Raw genomic sequence first — 18,176 nt, forward strand, 5'->3', positions numbered from 1 at the left:
AGGCTTGAGTGGTATAGTGGCAGATGAAATGTAATATGTAAATATAAATTATTATATGTAAGTAAAAAAAAAAATATGTTAGAACTGAATACTCAAAGGAAGGTCTGAAACTTAAAAGTAGCCCTTATGAGGACCTCCGAATCATAGTGGACTCATCATTATCTACATCTAGACAGTGTACAGAAGTGATCAAGAAGGCTGATGGGATATGATATATCACAATGTTTGAAGTATAAGTCACGGGGGTTTATGCTTAAGCTATACAACACACTAGTGAGGCCTCACCTGGTGTTGTGTGTTCAGTTTTGGTTTCCACATTACAAAAAAGACATAACAGTGTTAGAGAGAGTCCAGAAAAGTACAGCTAGACTGATACTGGGACTAGGAGGTATGAGCTGTTAGGAAAGAATGGAGGAGTTCAACCTTTTCGGTTTAAGCAAACTGGGATTAAGAGGAAACATGACTGAATTGTTTAAAATTTTGAAAGGAATTAGTACAGTAGGTGACAGTTGATACTTTACATTATGCAAAAGAATACAGGGGCATGGTTGGAAACTAGTTAAGGGAAGATTTTGGACAAATACAAGAAAAAATTCTTTATGCTAAGAACCACAAATTCATTGATTTTATTTACCAAGTAGTGTGGTCGAGACCTTCAAATCTTGTCTTGATGTTATTTTGAAAAATCTGGGTAAATATGATGGGCTAGGTTTTTGGGTTGAATGGCCTGTTCTCATCACAATTTTTTATAATTGTTCTAAAGACTTTATGCAAGGATTTTCAACAATATCAGTAAGCCACTAGAAAAATTAGTTTGTTTTCAACTTGCACCAAACTTCACCTCATTTGCCCTGCCTGTCTCTTAGATGGGAAACATCAGATCTGCAACGCAAGCATTTGTGTCTAGACCTTTGTGTGATATATTCCTGTATTCTCCATTTGTGTCCCTTCCCCCCTTTATATATCTTTATACCGTCATTGACTATTCTTAAAGGTGTCCCTTTTGTTTTTAGAAGATGCATCGCTCTTTCTACTCTGCCATTGTAGAATTGGCCTTATTTGTATTTTTGCTAAAACAGCTGTACTCTTTATCAAAATTAAGCTAAGTGGCTCTGATTACCTGACATAGCAACTAATAAAAACATCACAATTACACAGACACCTTTTACCTGAGAAGTGGCAACACTTAAAAAATGCTTTATGATTACATCTTGCCTGAAGAAGGGGCCTGAGTTGTCTCGAAAGCTTGCATATTGTAATCTTTTTAGTTAGCCAATAAAAGGTGTCATTTTGCTTACCTTTTCTCTACATTCATAATGGCTAACATGGTACAACACCCTAGTACAGTACTACAAAAATGCTTTATGAAAATCGAACAAAATAAGTTGTGCTTTTGTTTGAATATATTGAAAAGTAGTTAAACTTAGAACTGCATTAGAGTAAATCATACATTCATTCTCAGTTTTTAACTTTGTAGCATGTGGGCTCTTAAACAAGAACATTAGACATTTCAGACACTTGGCATAAAATGTTACTCATTTTCTTATTGCAAATTATAAATCTTCAAGTCTTGAATTGTGACATTAGATGAATAGGAATGAATTTATTTATTTAAAAATAGTGTGGGATTTGGGATTAAAATAATGTGTTGTACCGTGCGAGAGGGACTTTAAAGTCACAGTGCTTATGTGACTAAGACAAATAGACTGAGAAATAATTTCTATCCTTCAGCCATCACCATGCTGAATGCTGCTAAGTGTTCAGTCTGTCCGAGTGCACCTTCATGTTTACAATACAGCTCTAAGTTAACATTGGATAAGGGACAAGTGCAATATGATGTATGTATGAGTGGAAAACATTGTTCTGCCGTTATGGACTATTTTGGTACTTATTTTAGTTTTAACTTGAGTAATTGTGTTATTGTTTTGTTTTTGTTTTATTTTTGCACTGGAAAATTGTACCAAAAATTTCGTTCTACAGTGTCTCATTGCTACAATGAGAAAGATTTTGATTGATTAATTTGATTGATCGATTATGGCAACTTCAGAACACAGCAACAGAGAAAAGAATGGGAAGTTAAACTCATGGTAAAATTTAACACATTACAACATGGTCTGAATAGAGACAAGAGTTTTATGGCCAGATATGAGGACTGCTGGCATCTCTGGAACTGACACAGACAGCCTGTCTGCAGACCCATATTGTATTGAAAAACTCATCAGAAACTTCAGAAGACTTTGTTGGACAGTTATCTTATCCAAAGATCTTGCCTATACATTGTGCTCCTCTCTTTCTTAATGAATCTTAGCCTGGAGAGGTCTATTAATTTTTTACATTTAAGATGTCTCTCTTAAAGGTTTTCCAATGTTGTATCTGTTCTGGTGTCTCTATAAACACAGGGAACTCCAGTTTCTGTATTACATCATTTGTCTGAAGAAGAGTCCTGAGTTGCCTCGAAAGCTTGCATATTGTAATCTTTTTAGTTAGCCAATAAAAGGTGTCGTTTTGCTTGACTTCTCACAACGGTTTAAAATAAGGTTACACTTCATGTTGTCAAATAAATGAGAACACATTGTAAAAATTTCTCAAATTTAAGTTTGATAATAATATACTACTTCTAATTTGTTTTTAAGATTGTTCCTATTGTTGCAGTGTGTGGTGATATCCACGGTCAGTTTTTTGATTTGATGAAGCTGTTTGAAGTTGGTGGATCACCTGCAAATACCAGATATCTCTTCCTTGGTGATTACGTTGACAGGGGATATTTTAGCATAGAGGTAAGAATGTACGATACTTTTTAAAGTCCTGACTAATGCTCTACCATCTCTTAGTGGCAACTGCAGTTAGCTGTGCTCCTAATGAAGATACTGTCATTTTAAATAAATCATCCATGCCTTGCTGAACCTGAAATATATGTAGTCAAAAATGGACTGGCAGCTTTTATTAAAATGACTTGTTTTTATATTAATTTTTTTCCTGTAAGGGTTTAAATCCTTCAAGACATTATAAACCTTGGAGATGGGCATTTTATGTTTTAATCACTCATCTGTCAGTACATCTGCAGAAGCAATCAAAAGGCTCATATCCCCCATAACAGTGTTGCCCCTTGCCAGATGACTAATAATGTGTTTTTTTTTTTTTTTTGCTTTTTCCCTGGAAAATGTAATTGGTAATTTACTTTGTTCACATGCTATGTGAAATTTCCGAGGAACCATTTTTTACACGTCACCTTCCCACATAGTGTTTTTTTTTTCTTCTTTTCTTTTCTCATATGTTAATTTTTCATTTCGTGTTTTGGGAGAAAATCAAGGTAATTGTTGACATGTGGCTAGATCTGCAGTTCCAAACACATTATGTTTGTACTGCACTGCTCTAAATACAGTGCATGTAGGAAAAAATAGCACAGGTTTTAACACACAGTAGGATGTGATACAAATAACCCAATGGGATATATTACCTCCTTTATAATGTACTATTGATCTGACTGATCAAGCTTTATCCTTTTCAGGGATCCTGGAAGTACTTGCAGTTATTTGGTACTTTTCCAGATTTAAACTAAGGAGGAATGGTAGTCTATTATATAAGAGACAGCATCTAAGCGTATGCTACACGAGAGCTGAAGTTCTTTAGCTTTTGTTTTTTTTTTCCATAGCAGTATTTTGGAAACAGGAAAGTGGATTAAAAAAACACAAGTGGTATGCCTCTAATGCATGGGCATATGAATCTTTCGGTAAGATTTAAACAAAATGTTGTTTAGCATATGCAGAAAAAAATGAAGTTAGCAATTTGTCTTCTCAAGCATTTGTATAAGGCTACAACATCCTCAAAAGGGAGGTGGGGATCCAGCGCCTTCAACCTCCAATATGTTATTTTACTACTTCAAAATTGCCAGCTAAAGTAATTATGAACGCAGTTGTGACATATGCACTTTTATCTTCCAGTGAGCATACAGTAGTGCCATGTTTTGATTGATAACACTGGAGCGGCTTTATGTTCACTTGAAGGTTTTGGGGTTTATAGTCCGCATTGTCCCTGCTGGAGTAGTGCCCTGATAGGCTCGACCCTTGGATCATAAACTGAATTAAGCAGATTGGAGAGCATTATTTTTTTATGTGCACTAACTGGTTCATTATTTCGGCAATTGACAGAATTATGTGAAAAAGTGACTGTAGTGAATGTTTGCTCAGGAGACAGTTTCCCACCCTGTTCTCCTAGCACCAGTGATAGTGAACATTTAAAAAAAAATAAAAAAAAAAAAAATATATATATATATATATATATATATATATATATATATATATATATATATCTTTTCCTTTTCTTCATCCAAATCAAGCCAAAAAATGTTTAATTCTATAAAAAAACAGAATTTATTGAGTCTCATGTTTCAGGAGCATTTTGTAGGATCAAGCTTAGGGTTCTGACATACTTCAGTGGCCTTGAAGTTCACATGCTTATAAGCAAGGACAAGGTGGATGAGTTTCCTCTCATACCAGATTTGTTGTTCAGTTTGCACGTGTACTTTTGTGTTGCTCCTTGAATTCATACATGCATTTCTTTTGCAGCACATACCACAGAGTTTACTCTACAGGCCCTGCCACTGTATTTGGGATATGCTTACTTCTTACCTTGAGATGAAAGTTTAAGTAATGACTAACATTCACACGGATGTTGCTTGCCTGGCCCACTTTGATAAAAGACTTGCTGGAATATTTACAGTGAACAGCTCTAGGTGCTTACCTTGGCCAAAGATTGTCAGACTTTGTTATACCAGTATGTGCAAGGGAACATCATGTTTCTTTTTCTTTGCTTTTCTCTTAAGTTTTTGAAATGTGGTCTGTTTCAAGCTGTGCATTTTCACATATGCATAGTTCAGTTCTACCTAGATCAGTATCTTTGTGGGTTCTGCAAATTTTGTTTATTTCTCTCCTGTATTCTCCATTTGTTATTAATTTACATCCAAGTTGCTATATTACAGTAATTAGACCAGGCAAATATAAAACACTTTAAACAACCTAGAAATTAACTCTGACCTTATATTAAAACATCTATAAAACTAAACAGATAATGTAGATATAATTTTTTGTTTCTTCATTAACTGTGGTATCTTTGCTGAATCTCTTCCTCCTTGTACCTACAAGAAAAAAGGACATGTGCTCAGTGTTGGCAGTTGCAAAAGAGTACCGTATTTATGAAATAATGAAGTATGCTTGCAAAAATAACTAAATCATAATTATGAAATAACACAGTTATTAGTGGTGGAAATAAACCTCCACAGAATAGAGGAACAGCCACTTAAAAACAACAATGGCAAGAGTCTGTAAGTCTTTACAGGTTACATTACTAGGTTTTCACTGACAGCAATGCACCATCTGGTGATTGTTTTTGGAACTGTAAAGACCTTGAAAAGAACACTTAGCAATGTCTTTCATGAATGGGGTCCATATAACAGTGAGGCAAGGCTCTACAATTGACTTGCTATGGACCATAATTTAATTATGACAGCTATCAAGGCCTCAGGTCTGTATTCTCTCAGAAAACACACAATGGATGTCTTTGGAAAATGTATTATTGTAGTCATTTTTAAACAATGTGGAAATTTGACTGAAAATTTTAATATGTGTGAACACTGTTAAACGTATCTGCTTTGTTTTCGCTGCCTTAACGTTTTGTACCAGGTTTGCAAGCTTTAAGTTTCTATATACGGTATGTAGCTGCTGGAAAGTAAGGCAGGATCAAGCATGAGCCAAACGTGTACCAAAAGAAATCTCTCAGTCCAAAAGGTTTCATTTTAAAAGAGTTAACTGAAAATTCAAAGCAAACAGTCCTCACAAGAATACAGAAAAGTTCTTATACATTTAGAATAAAAGACAAAAAAAGGAAAAATGTTTCTTCCTGTTAAACTTCAATTGTTTATATACTTAAGGATTAGTTACTTCTCTGTGCTCTACTTGACATTCAGTATGTTCTAAACATACGGCTCTGCACATTCAACTGAGCCTATTAAGACACGGTTTGAAACCGTATGCCTTCCATTCCCTACTCATGGCAAGGCAGGTCACTAACTGAGAATAATCTGTAATCAGAGCAACGAGAAATAGTTAGAATATTCAATTTCAATTCAGCTTGTGGGGGTTATAAAAACCTCCCATTTACTATGCACTAATTTATAGCCAAACATTTAACATAACAAAGAAAATACTTCTATCAACTTAACATGACCTAAATAACTGGCAAATGGCTCTTACACAGTGTTTGAGAATGAGGCATACCATAATATGATCTCAGAGTTAGTGTGTATATGCTAATGTGCCACAGTAATATAACAGTAACAGTAGCAGAGGTTGACAACCATTACATTTATATAGTGATTTTCTCAGCACTCAAAGATAATTACATGGAGAGTGGGAAACCACTTCAGCCATCACCGATGTGCAGCATCCACCTGGATGATGTGATGACAGCCATTCTTGCACCAGTGCAGTCACCACAAATGAGCTGTTAGGTGGTGAAGGGGTAAAAGAGATAGTTAACCTGTTAGGGACAGGCATATGATTAGGGGGCCAGAAAGACCAGGCTGTGGTGTACAGTTTAGCATGAAAATCAAGATGCACCCTACTGTTTACAAAGGATGCTAAGGAATCTTTTATGATCACAAACAGTCAGGAATCATCCAAGGGATGGCCCCATTTTTTTTATATCCCAGTGTCCCTGTCACTACACCGGGGCATTGGTATGCCTATTTAGACCTCAGGGTAAGTGCCCCCAGCTGGTTTCACCAACATCTCTTCCAGCAGCAACCCAAACTTTCCTAGATGGTCTCCCATGCAAGTACTAGCCAGGCCCAAACATGCTTAGCTTTAGGTGGAAGTGCATGTAGTATGGCTTCTGGCTGTATGTGGTATGGCTTCTGTATGGCAGCAAGTTTCTTTTCAAGAGATTTTGTATGAAACATGTTCTAATTATTGGTGTACATTATGGTAACCATAATTGCCTCTCCTACAACAAAACATATAGCATGCCAAAATCATAATACGTACAACTTTCCGTAATATCACTGTCAAAGAATAAAATAACAATATTTCCTCTTGGGCAGTCATATAAAGTAACTAGTAATTTAGTGTGTGCATGGCCTGACTAGTTATGGATCTTGAAATGGTTCTACATACATACAGTATATAGGTCTTATGCAGTGAATATGGCCATATCTTGCACACTACCGAGGTGCCAATGCAAATGTCTCCGACTGAACACTTTTTATTAGCAATCATCTGAAGAACTATAGGTGGTCATCATTTACAGTTAATCTTGGTAGCCTTCAGTTGGGAGAATACGTATATACATCAAACACGCCATTCACCAGTGGCACACAGTCCTATGCAAATATACAGCATTTCACATGTTAAACTTGACTTTCTGAAAAGTTGTTATCAGTGGCTTTCAGTGAAATGGTTCTCGGCTACAGTCTCCCAGAAGTTTGTGATACACTGTCCTGCCCATACGTTTGGCTTACAACGAGTTTAAAAAGGTGAATCATGTGCTGTTGATTCATTTTGTAGCCATTGTCTTTGGTGTGTATTAGCTGTGGTGGTTAGGTAAGACATCATTATTAGACACTGGTTAATTAATATTAATCAGTTGTCTGTTTATCCTGCCCTTTTATTGTTTTTGTCATCCTTATTAGTATAATGTTGAAAAATCATGGAATCCAAAGGAACATAATTTGTGATATGAAATTGAGGATGGAAAGTGGTAGCTAATATAGGGTTAAGGGCTGGGGTTAAGTTCTGGTTAACGTAACAGCAGTCATCTTTTTTTTTTTATTATAATTATTATTTTAACTGTCGAACAGTTTTTTTTTTTTTCCAGGAAATTGCATCATTGCGTAAATAATTTTTATCATTAAAACTAAGTTTGATGGAAACAAGCTGGCAAGACCAGAATTCCCAAGCAGGTGTTTAACAGATTTTAGTTGTGTAGCTTAAAATTGCACAACTGAGATACATTCACAATAGCACGTGCGCAAAAACCTTTTAAAAAGAGAGCAATTTAATTAATTATGGCTATTGTTGTCTAGAAAAACATGCCCATGTACCAGTTAAGGTTTTCTGTGTACATGGCAATATAATTACCTCTAGGTGGTCAGCATGGTTCCATTTAGGTGGGTAAATTTTACAAGATGGTGGAAATGGTATGATATATAACATCAGAATGAGCTAGCCTACAGTAGAACTGAATGCAACACTTTATAGGAGTTTAAATCTCAACCCGGCATTACTTGCTAAACTTCAGCTGAATAGAAGCTAACAAACTATGTTAGGCTTAAGGGCATGCTCATCAAAATATTTTTAGTTACTGAAATATAATTATTATTATTTTGTTTTTTATAAAGTGTGTGCTATACCTATGGGTCCTGAAGATTTTATATCCAACCACGCTGTACTTACTAAGAGGCAATCATGAATGCCGGCACCTTACTGAATATTTCACTTTTAAGCAAGAATGTAAGTACATGCTGATCTTGATTTGTAATTGTTAGCATTTGCATTGCACAATCAGTAACAGTAATTGTCCAATTTTCTCTACTGTGTTAGCTAAATTAATTGTGCTTTATCAGAAAAGATTAAAGGCATTGAATTCCTACAAGATTTCTTAAGCTGAATGGTCTGCTCTGATGTTCTAATTTCATTTCAGTTTTTTTTCCAGGAGTTTTTTTTAGAGTAAGTGTGAAGTTCAAAATGATATGAATAGGATGTTATTACTGTATATTGGCAGCTACCTGTAGCACTGCATGATGTAATATTACGGACTGCTAGCTTTTCTTTTGTAGTATACAACATCAGTCTAAAAAGTCTTTGATTCTGAGTAGCTATTATACATTTTATTAGCCAGTGACCCATTGCACACAGTTTAAGTTTTGCTCCTGTTCTTTTCAAGCCTTCACGCTTCTTCTAACCTCCACATCTTTTGTTTATATTTCTTTCCAGGTAAAATCAAGTATTCTGAGCGAGTATATGATGCCTGCATGGATGCCTTTGACTGTCTTCCTCTTGCTGCGCTGTTAAATCAGCAGTTTCTTTGTGTGCATGGTGGCCTTTCACCAGAAATTCAAACTCTAGACGATATTAGAAAAGTAAGTATGATAAGAATTATGTTTATGCATTCCTTCTCAGAGTGAAATGCTATATAAATAATTATAATCAAAAGGAAACCATCTTCTACATATAATGCTTCCTGCATACATTTTGGTTCCGTTCAGAATGTAAAGTATTCATGCTTGTGAATTTTTAAATGTTTATATTTAATTTTCTCTAAAATGGTAGTATACTTATAGGATACTAACACAGCTGAACAGGATTTTTTTAGATATTATAATCAGAATAAAGCATAAATATATAGCTGAAATTGTAGGAGTAAAATACAAATACTGTACTAGCATTCTGTGTACATTATTAGATGTGTAATTTTATTTAAGGTATAGTTTTTTTCTTATCAGTAGTGGTGTTCAGTGTGCAGTTACCAAGACACACAAGCTATCCCTTTTGATATTTTTATGTTGGCAAAGTTACATTACATAATCTTATATAATTATTCTATGCTTAGCTCTCATATAATATTGTTTTTCTCTATCCATTCCTTTTCTAAACCTGCTTTTTGCTTCACTGACATTTTATAAGATGTATACTTGCACAAATCTACGCTTACCCGTACACTAGCAATTTAATGTTGTCGGTAAACCTAGAATGCATGACAAATTTGGAAGGAACCTGGAGAACACATAACTACCTAATTTGCTGCAGGCGTAGTTTCTGAAAATCATGGAGACAGTAACCGGGTTAGGAATAATGCATCCATTTTGATTTTTTGAAACCAAGTACTAATAAGTGGTTTTTGCTTTGGCTAGAACAACTCCTCCAAATTTGATGTAAATTGTGCATTCAAGAAAAAACCACGTCAGTGCTTTTTCTTACTTTCAGTTAGGTCTTTTACCCAGCTATTTTCAGGCTTATTTTTAGGAAATATAATTCTACAGGATTTTTTTGTGCAGATTAGGAAATAGAGAGAAATTTAAAAGATATTGTGTGTACGGTGGAATAAGGTGGATTGGGCTTGTCAGATCAAATGTAGCGATATGAATATAATTCCAATGTACTGTTAAAGTCTTTCATAGGCAACAGCTGATGTTCAAATGCAAAACAACAATTATTTGTTTTACATCACATTCATTTTTGGCATCATGTTACTTCAGACATACTATGCAACATTGCTGTGTTTTACAAATCTGTTTTTGCACATCACTTCCCTATTTAGGCCTTTCATAATCTTGAATAATTACCATTATTAATAAAATTCTTTCGATTCTTGATCTCTCAATGCTCATCACCACACCCCCTGCACAATGAAGTTTAAGACAGTTTTTTTTTCTTTTTCCAATGCTCTACTTTGTAATTTCTTCAGCACCCAAAAAATATCTTTCTGATCTTGAACCCATGATCCTTCACTTACTGCTGTCTCATCATAGAACTGTTTAACAAACAAAAGTCGGTTTCCTCTATGATGACAATAGAGAATAACTGTCATATTTCTGATTTTCCTTTTATTATAGGGTATTTAAAAATCACAATTTTGAAGAGCACTTCCAAGTGTCAGCAAGACTCATTTTAACTACCTCAGCCAACAAGCATTTTCACTCTTTGTCAATTCTCCACTGACCTGACACAGATTCCCTCTAATAAGTAGGTTTACAGTAATTAAAATACACTACCAGTCGAAAGTTTTAGAACACCCTCATTTTTCCAATTTTTAACAAAGTTTCAGTAGTTCATATCCACTGAATAACTTGAAATGGTACAAAGATAATTAGTAATCTGTCAAAAGTTTGTTTTTTTTTTTGTAAAAAAAAAAAACTTATTTTCAAAAACTGAAAAATGTTGTAATTGTTGGTGTAAGAAACAGTACTCACACTGGTAGGAATGTTTGCATCAACTTTGAAGTCTTAATTATCTTGCATTGTTGCAGAAGTGCTGCAAGTTGTTAGCCCATTACTTGTTACTGATAAGTTAATGCGATTTTCAGAGCTTTATCAAAAACTTAAAAGTAAACTTTTTTTTTTAAACTTCTGTCATTTTACTGCTTACTTTTTTAATCTAATTTTAATTAACCATTTCAGTTTATTTCCTTTATTAAAATCCGCAAATATAAAGTTTGATCACAAAAATAAATTCCATTTTGTTTCTCATTGAGTGCTGTACACAGAAAACCTCCCTCCGTTTGACTGAATTTGAACTCCTCTGCTGAAAGAAGAGTAGGATAAAACTGTAGCATCACTTTGTACTTAACCATAAGGCTTATCCATGATTATTTAAATGCTGTAATCAAAGTGAAATGTTCTTTTATTGAGTATTAGTTAAAGACTGTCCATATTTTTATGAACCAAAGGGTACATTTCAAAAAGGGTGTTGATTGCCACTATATTTAGTTCCATTACTATTTTTTATATAGCTGCACTGACCATTGGTATTCATGAGTCAAATTTAAATAATATTGCATATTTTCTTTCATTTATAATTTTTAAAATATCCATCCATTATCCAACCCGCTATATCCTAACTACAGGGTCACGGGGGTCAGCTGGAGCCAATCCCAGCCAACACAGGGTGCAAGGCAGGAAACAAACCCCGGGCAGGTTGCCAGCCCACCGCAGTTATTAAAATATTATACTTCTTAAATATTGAAGAGTAAAATGGAATAATTTTTCATTTAAAAATGTTTCAAATTTAATACAATTATTTCATAGCTTGTATGTTTACATCTACAGGAAAAAAGATTTTAGGCTGCTGAATTCTTATAATCTAGGGCAGGGTTACTCAACTTTGGTTATGGGGGTCAGCAGTGGCTGTAGGTTTTCCCTCCAACCATTTTTGTAATTAGAAGCCAGGCCTAGCATATTATGAAACTTAGTATTTATTTATATTGCTTCTTCATGCTTTCACTCTCCCAAGATAAACCATTATCACATTTGTAGATTCATTTTCTGAGAACATTATCCATATGTTTTATGGGCCGGAACAGATTTGTATTTCTTTTGATCCTTCCTTTCTCTCTAATTTATTTCAAAACATTGAATTACTTCTTGATCCACATACACAGGTTTAAATGTAAGCATGCTAGCTAGTGAGCTGGCTTTGTCATTTGCACCTCATTATTAACTAATGGCTGGTTAAGAAAACAGGAAAAAAAACATCAGTGCAGCTCTTTAAAACTGAAATAGACAATTAAGGGTTCTGAATTAAAACAAATGTATTAACTAAAAGTAAGGCCAAAAAACATACTGCTTTATTAGTAAATAAATGGGTTCTAATTGAAAATTTGGTAAAAGCAAAAAACTGCAGCCACTGCAAACGAATAGGACTAGAGTTGAGTACCTCTGATCTACTGTAGTATAAATGCAAGTAATAATGAGTGTCTGGATACTTCTATGAATTTTCCCTTTTGAGGTGAATCTTCAGTGTAAAATTAAAACGTAGGTTATTTCACTAGAAATGTAAAAACTGTGTGTCTGTACATATACTATATATATGTAATGATGTGTGGGTCACAGACTTGTCCAAAAGAGGAGGATGTGAGTCTAGGTTTTCAAAAAAGTCAACGTTCTTGTTGTAAAGTTTTAAATGTTCCCCACATCACCCATCAGGCGACAGACAAGCAATGTGGTGAGTCTGCAAACTTGCAGTTGCACTGGTGGTGGATAAGCAGTCCCTGTCTGTGTTAACAGAGTTTTGGTGCACAACTCAGTTGGGGGGGGGTTGTCTGGATTTCAAAAAATCTCTCGCTCGCCTTTTATACTGAATTTAAAAATTCATTTTCACAGACTGTTGCAGTTCAGAAAGCAAAGAAACAGGAAAGCATATTCCAGTCATTCTCGAAATTTAGTTGTGGTGCTCTTACACTTCTTGATTGACCAAATTTGGCTTGAACCGAAACATACCTTGCCATGTAAAATATTTAAAAAAAAAAAGGTAATGCAAAGCATCCTATGATATTTCTGAGGTTAATTAACCTGGAGCTTGTATTGGTTATTTGGAAACTAGATAGTGTTCAAGTTTTGCTTATGCATAAAGGTTTAAGAATTTATTGTGAAATATACTGTGTTAATAACTTGGTAAAGCACATTTATGTAATCCTGAAATTTTAATTCAGATTTATTTATGTTCAAACAATTGTTTAAATATGAAGCATTATAGTCTGACTTTAGGGCTAATTTCACAAGGACTTATCCAGCGCTAAATGTGACCGTGTACCAGTAACCGAATATTCCCACTCTTATTGTAGGGACTGCTGAGATATTTAAAACTCATTTCCACAATTAAAATGATCATTTAATTTTTAAACTAGGTGTAATAGATTGACACATTTTTGTCTTTAAGAATATGATTTCAGCTTTAACTTCAGTCATATAAGAAGGAATTAATACATTGAAATATGTTATAGTACTGGATCATAATACTTTATGAAAAATAAAAAACTACAATTTTATCATGACCCAAGTATTGGAATAACATTATGTTGTGGGTTGTCTGGTAATTTCTATGGCTAGTGTTATGGGCATATAGATTGGATGCTGTTATTTGGAGGACACATGTGACCAGTGCTCCAAATAGATAAAAATTTATAAAAGCATCTCTTAAAAACATAGCAGACCCAAAGCATGTTGGGGCTGCACAGGTACCAAGTCTAATATCATGTGGGATCAACAGCTATATTAATTTTCAACCATCCACCACATGTAACTTTTTTACACTTGTAGTTTTCATCTACTTTTGGTACTTCACTTTAGTATTAGTTTTTAATACTCTGAGTTAAACCTTTGTTCTCTCTTGTTTATTAACAAAACTGCAGAGGTTTTGTGCATACTAATAACTATTCTGAGTGGTAATAATTATTGACATTATACATAATACATTAATTTTCTCAGTTTATGTAGCACACAGCATCATTTCCCTGGTTGATATACATCAGCACCTTGCTTTTGCAATATTTATTCTAGCCCTTGGATGCACAGTGTAACAGTGTTTGAGCAATCACAAGCAACTTTGCCTTCCCCAATTCCTGTTGCTCCACTGTATACAAAAGACAAAACAAGACACATATAGGGAAGTGGATACTTCTCTGCTTTCCTTTTAATTGCATCAGGTTGTGCAATGATTCTTGTCTAATGAAGTATAGAGGTTAGAGAGCCAAACGCCAGTCAGCTCCTTCAGTTAAAAGGAAAACGGTGCAGAGAAGCCCAGATTTTTCACTATGCACAATATGCCAATGACGATTGAGGTGATCCAACCAAAATCATAAATAGGCTGATACTTGAAGTGATGAACAAATATGATAAAGTAGTCTGAAAAGTCTTGTCATGTTGCATAGTGGTACACAAAGTAACATAATGCTACATGGACACATTTTAAATGTGTAATTTTTAATTGTTTATATACAGCAATTATCCAGTGATCTAGATATAATTATCTGTATTGCACATTGAGATATACATTCTAAACATATTTGATTATGATAGCTTTATTAAGTGGTAATATATTTTTTCTATATTTTGGGACAGTTAGATAGATTTAAAGAGCCACCAGCCTTTGGGGCAATGTGTGATCTTCTATGGTCAGACCCTTCTGAAGACTTTGGAAGTGAAAAATCAGAAGAATACTTTAGTCATAACACAGTACGAGGATGTTCCTATTTTTATAGGTAATGTAAGATTTAACTTCCTTCTTAAGTCTTGTTTTTTGCCTTTTTAATTTTACCATGCAGGTAAACCAAAAACGTATTCTTGCTTCTTGTTTAAGAGCTGTGAGCCCTGAAGCCCTTGGCGTTTTCAAATAAAATTAGTAAAATGCAAAATTGTACTAATAAACCTAAACATTTACAGGTTCCCTTTATAAGGTTGGTCTTTTTTTTTTTTGTGGGCTGCACTAACTGTATGAAAAACAAAGCTAAGTTATTTACATAGCACATTTAATATAAAATGTTGTTTAATGTTTAAAGTACTTTATAAAAATGTTAAGAATATTAAAAATAAGCAAGGGGTCAGGAAAAGAAAAAAATATGTATAACAAAAATTCATTATAAAAGCTATGGTAAGCAGATGCGTTTTTTATCTGTCTTAAGAGTAATGGTTGTAGGGCAAGTCTCTTATCATCTGGAAGTTTGCTCCGCTAATAATAGCATAATGAAGAAAAGCAGCTTCAACATGTTCTGTTTTGTTCCTGAGAACAACAAGTAGGCCTGTTCCAGAAGACCTGAGGTCTGGTAGGTTTGTAATGCAAGAGTACAGTAAATCTGTGATACATTTAGATCCTAAACCTTTTAATTATTTGTAGATGGGTACAATTATTTTAAAATCAATTCTCTGCATTACAGGAAGCCAATACAGAGATCTTAGAAAAGCTGTAATTTGTTCAGCTTTTCTACTTTTAGTGATTCTTTGAATAAGCTGTTGTGTAAGAGCTTTTATAGGAATACCAGAAAAAAGGCTGTTAAAGTAGTCAGTCCTACTTCCAGTAAAGGCTTGAATGTTTTTCTAAATCTAATTTGGACCAAATCCTGACTATATTTTTAAGATGATGTAGAGTGCTGGCCATATAATTATTTTGATATGATTATTGAAACTTAGTTCTGAATTCATAATTAGACCAGAGTTTTTGATTTGGCATTTTATCTTCAAGGAATGTGAGTATAAGTCATTAGTCTCTCTTTTTTAGCTCCAAAAGCAACTATTTTTATTATTTAATGGATGAAAATGATAACATATTCAATTATTAATTTGTTCAATGCTCTTTTTAAATGAACATACAGGACCATAATCATGAGTGGCATGTGCATATTTGTGGTTAAAAAAAAAAAAATTATTATTCTGCATTATCTGATGTAAGGCTAACCTAAAGTGGGAGAAGTCCAGGGATACACCTTTGAGCATTCCACATGACATTGAATAGTTTTGTTTTAGATGGTAATGTGCACATTATATATTTTAGTCTAAAAACTAACGTGCTAAAAATAGCAAAGTATGTATTAGATACTATTACGATATTTACTGTATTTTGAAGTATTAATAACTAAGATTTTATACTTTTTTTGTTAAGCCATTTTCTGTATTATTATGTTTTAGATTTTAGAAGCTAACAAGAAATGTAGCTAGTAATACAGTAAAGGGTCTGGTGCTTAATCATCCTGCAAACTGTAGTAAGCACTGTTTTGTAAGATGACCCATTACATGACAGTTTTAAATAAGCACACATTTCCCTAAAGATGTGTCATATTTCAAGAATGTAAAGATTTTCTCAGTCCAGTTGACTAATTAATTTAACACATTGAATTATCTTGTTAATAATACTTTTCAGTTTTAAAGGGAGAGGTTTGTTTTTAGCAGTTCGCTTTATATTGAGGGTTTATATTTCTCTTAGAGAAGGTATCTGGGTCACTTAGACACGGTATAGAGGGGGAAGGGGAAACCTACCTAGAGGAAGAAGTACAGAGAAATGACAAAGTCACATTGAGCAACGCAGGTTTGTCTATGGAAGGAAGGGAGGATTAAGGATCCTCTTGTAAGAGGAAAGACTTTTACAATTGTATCTAAATAATCCTTGATGGCAGGCAACAGGAAAGTAGCAGTCTTTTTTTTTTTTTCTTTTTCAGAAGTAGTAATTTGTGAATACTTTTCCTTGTTGTGTTTCTTTCATCGATAGCCAAAATCGTGCCAGATGACAAAACAACTTATTCCCTTTGGCAAAAATGAAAAGCATGTCCGCCCTTTTATTAAATATAATATGTCTATTTTAAAATAATTTAAAAAAATAATTGTTAATTGGCCTTTCACAAAAATATGCTGATAATGAGCAATCCCTAAGGGAACAAAGTATATTAAGTTTATAATTGTTGTATGCCTTTATTGCAATTACAGATTTGTTTTATGTAAGAAGTTATATGTAAATGTACACTATTGTACGTGCCCTGTATAATTTTCTAATGTTTGGCAGATTTTGAAGTAAAAGTGCATAATACTGCATATTTTTTCAGTCTTTAAGTGTGTGCTTGTGCCTGTCTTTCTCTGGTTTTATCTATTAAAGTATACGATTAACAAGTAATAACAATAAATGATTCTCTTTTTCTCCCCCAGCTATGCTTCGGTTTGTGAATTTCTACAAACGAATAATTTGTTATCGATCATTAGAGCTCATGAAGCACAAGATGCAGGGTAAGCAGTTGTTTGTATGCAAATGTACATTCACAAAAAATGTTAACCATTGTGACAGATAGGGGGCACTATTGCTCCCTTGAACCCTTGTCCAAGACGCTAGACATGAAGTAAAAGTCCAAATATATGACTTTTTATTATTTCACAGTGCACAAAGCACCCTCCTCTCCACAATATTCATAAACCACAATACAAATCTCACTAATAAACAATCCTCCAACTCCCAGATGCGTTGCCACCCTTCCACCCAGCTCAGCTCGCCGTCTGGGAGCTGTCACAGTCCTTTTATAGTCCCTGACCCGGAAGTGTTCTAATCCCCAGTTCATGTGATTCTTATCACTTCTGGGTCAGATAAAAAGTCCTTTTCTTCATCCCGGAAGTACGTCACTTCTGCTGTCGCTCTGCCTATGACACACTTCCGGGTTATAGGGCACATATGACTCTCTAAGCCTCCCTGCAGCGTCCTCTGTTGGCCCCTGGGGTATCCAGCAGGTTTGTAGGCGAAAACTCCATAGTCCATGATTCCCTGCTGGTATCCGGGGCACCTCCATGCTGCAGGGAGAGCTCCATCTGGCGGCCTGGGGGTATTGGCCGTGATGACAAGCCGGCCATAGACCACACCATCTAACCACACAGATCCTTTTACTTGTACCTTAATTGCATGTTAACAATATATAAATACACATTCTCTCCAACATGCGCACAGTCTAAATTAACAAATCCTTTTACTTCTGTCTTAATTGCTTGTTAACATACTGTTGCAATCTTTTTGTTTTACAGTTACAGAATGTACAGAAAAAGCCAAACAACAGGCTTCCCATCATTAATTACAATTTTTTCAGCGCCTAACTATTTGGACGTATACAATAATAAAGGTGAGTCATTTCTTATGGATTGCAAAGCATTTAGATTCCCCATAGCT

At 34.5% G+C, this 18,176-nt stretch overlaps 1 protein-coding gene across 11 annotated transcripts in view; it reads left to right on the forward strand.

Moving 5' to 3' along the window:
• LOC120515967 (serine/threonine-protein phosphatase 2B catalytic subunit beta isoform) overlaps window positions 1-18,176 on the forward strand; it is a 93,840-nt gene that overhangs the window by 34,249 nt on the left and 41,415 nt on the right. For 10 of the 11 annotated variants that reach the window (XR_005630747.1, XR_005630748.1, XM_039737428.1 and 7 more), the window contains exons 3-8: window positions 2,653-2,777; window positions 8,393-8,504; window positions 8,988-9,133; window positions 14,609-14,748; window positions 17,177-17,254; window positions 18,035-18,129. Coding sequence is in view for 9 of the 11 variants with exons in the window: in XM_039737428.1 (XP_039593362.1) it covers window positions 2,653-2,777; window positions 8,393-8,504; window positions 8,988-9,133; window positions 14,609-14,748; window positions 17,177-17,254; window positions 18,035-18,129 (696 nt within the window). In the remaining 2 variants the exon portion in view is untranslated. Of the gene's footprint in view, window positions 1-2,633; window positions 2,778-8,392; window positions 8,505-8,987; window positions 9,134-14,608; window positions 14,749-17,176; window positions 17,255-18,034; window positions 18,130-18,176 lie in introns of all 11 variants that reach the window. The other variant, XM_039737439.1, reaches the window with a different exon arrangement.

This window comes from Polypterus senegalus, chromosome 1 (assembly GCF_016835505.1).
Source record: "Polypterus senegalus isolate Bchr_013 chromosome 1, ASM1683550v1, whole genome shotgun sequence".
Taxonomy (NCBI): domain Eukaryota; kingdom Metazoa; phylum Chordata; class Cladistia; order Polypteriformes; family Polypteridae; genus Polypterus; species Polypterus senegalus.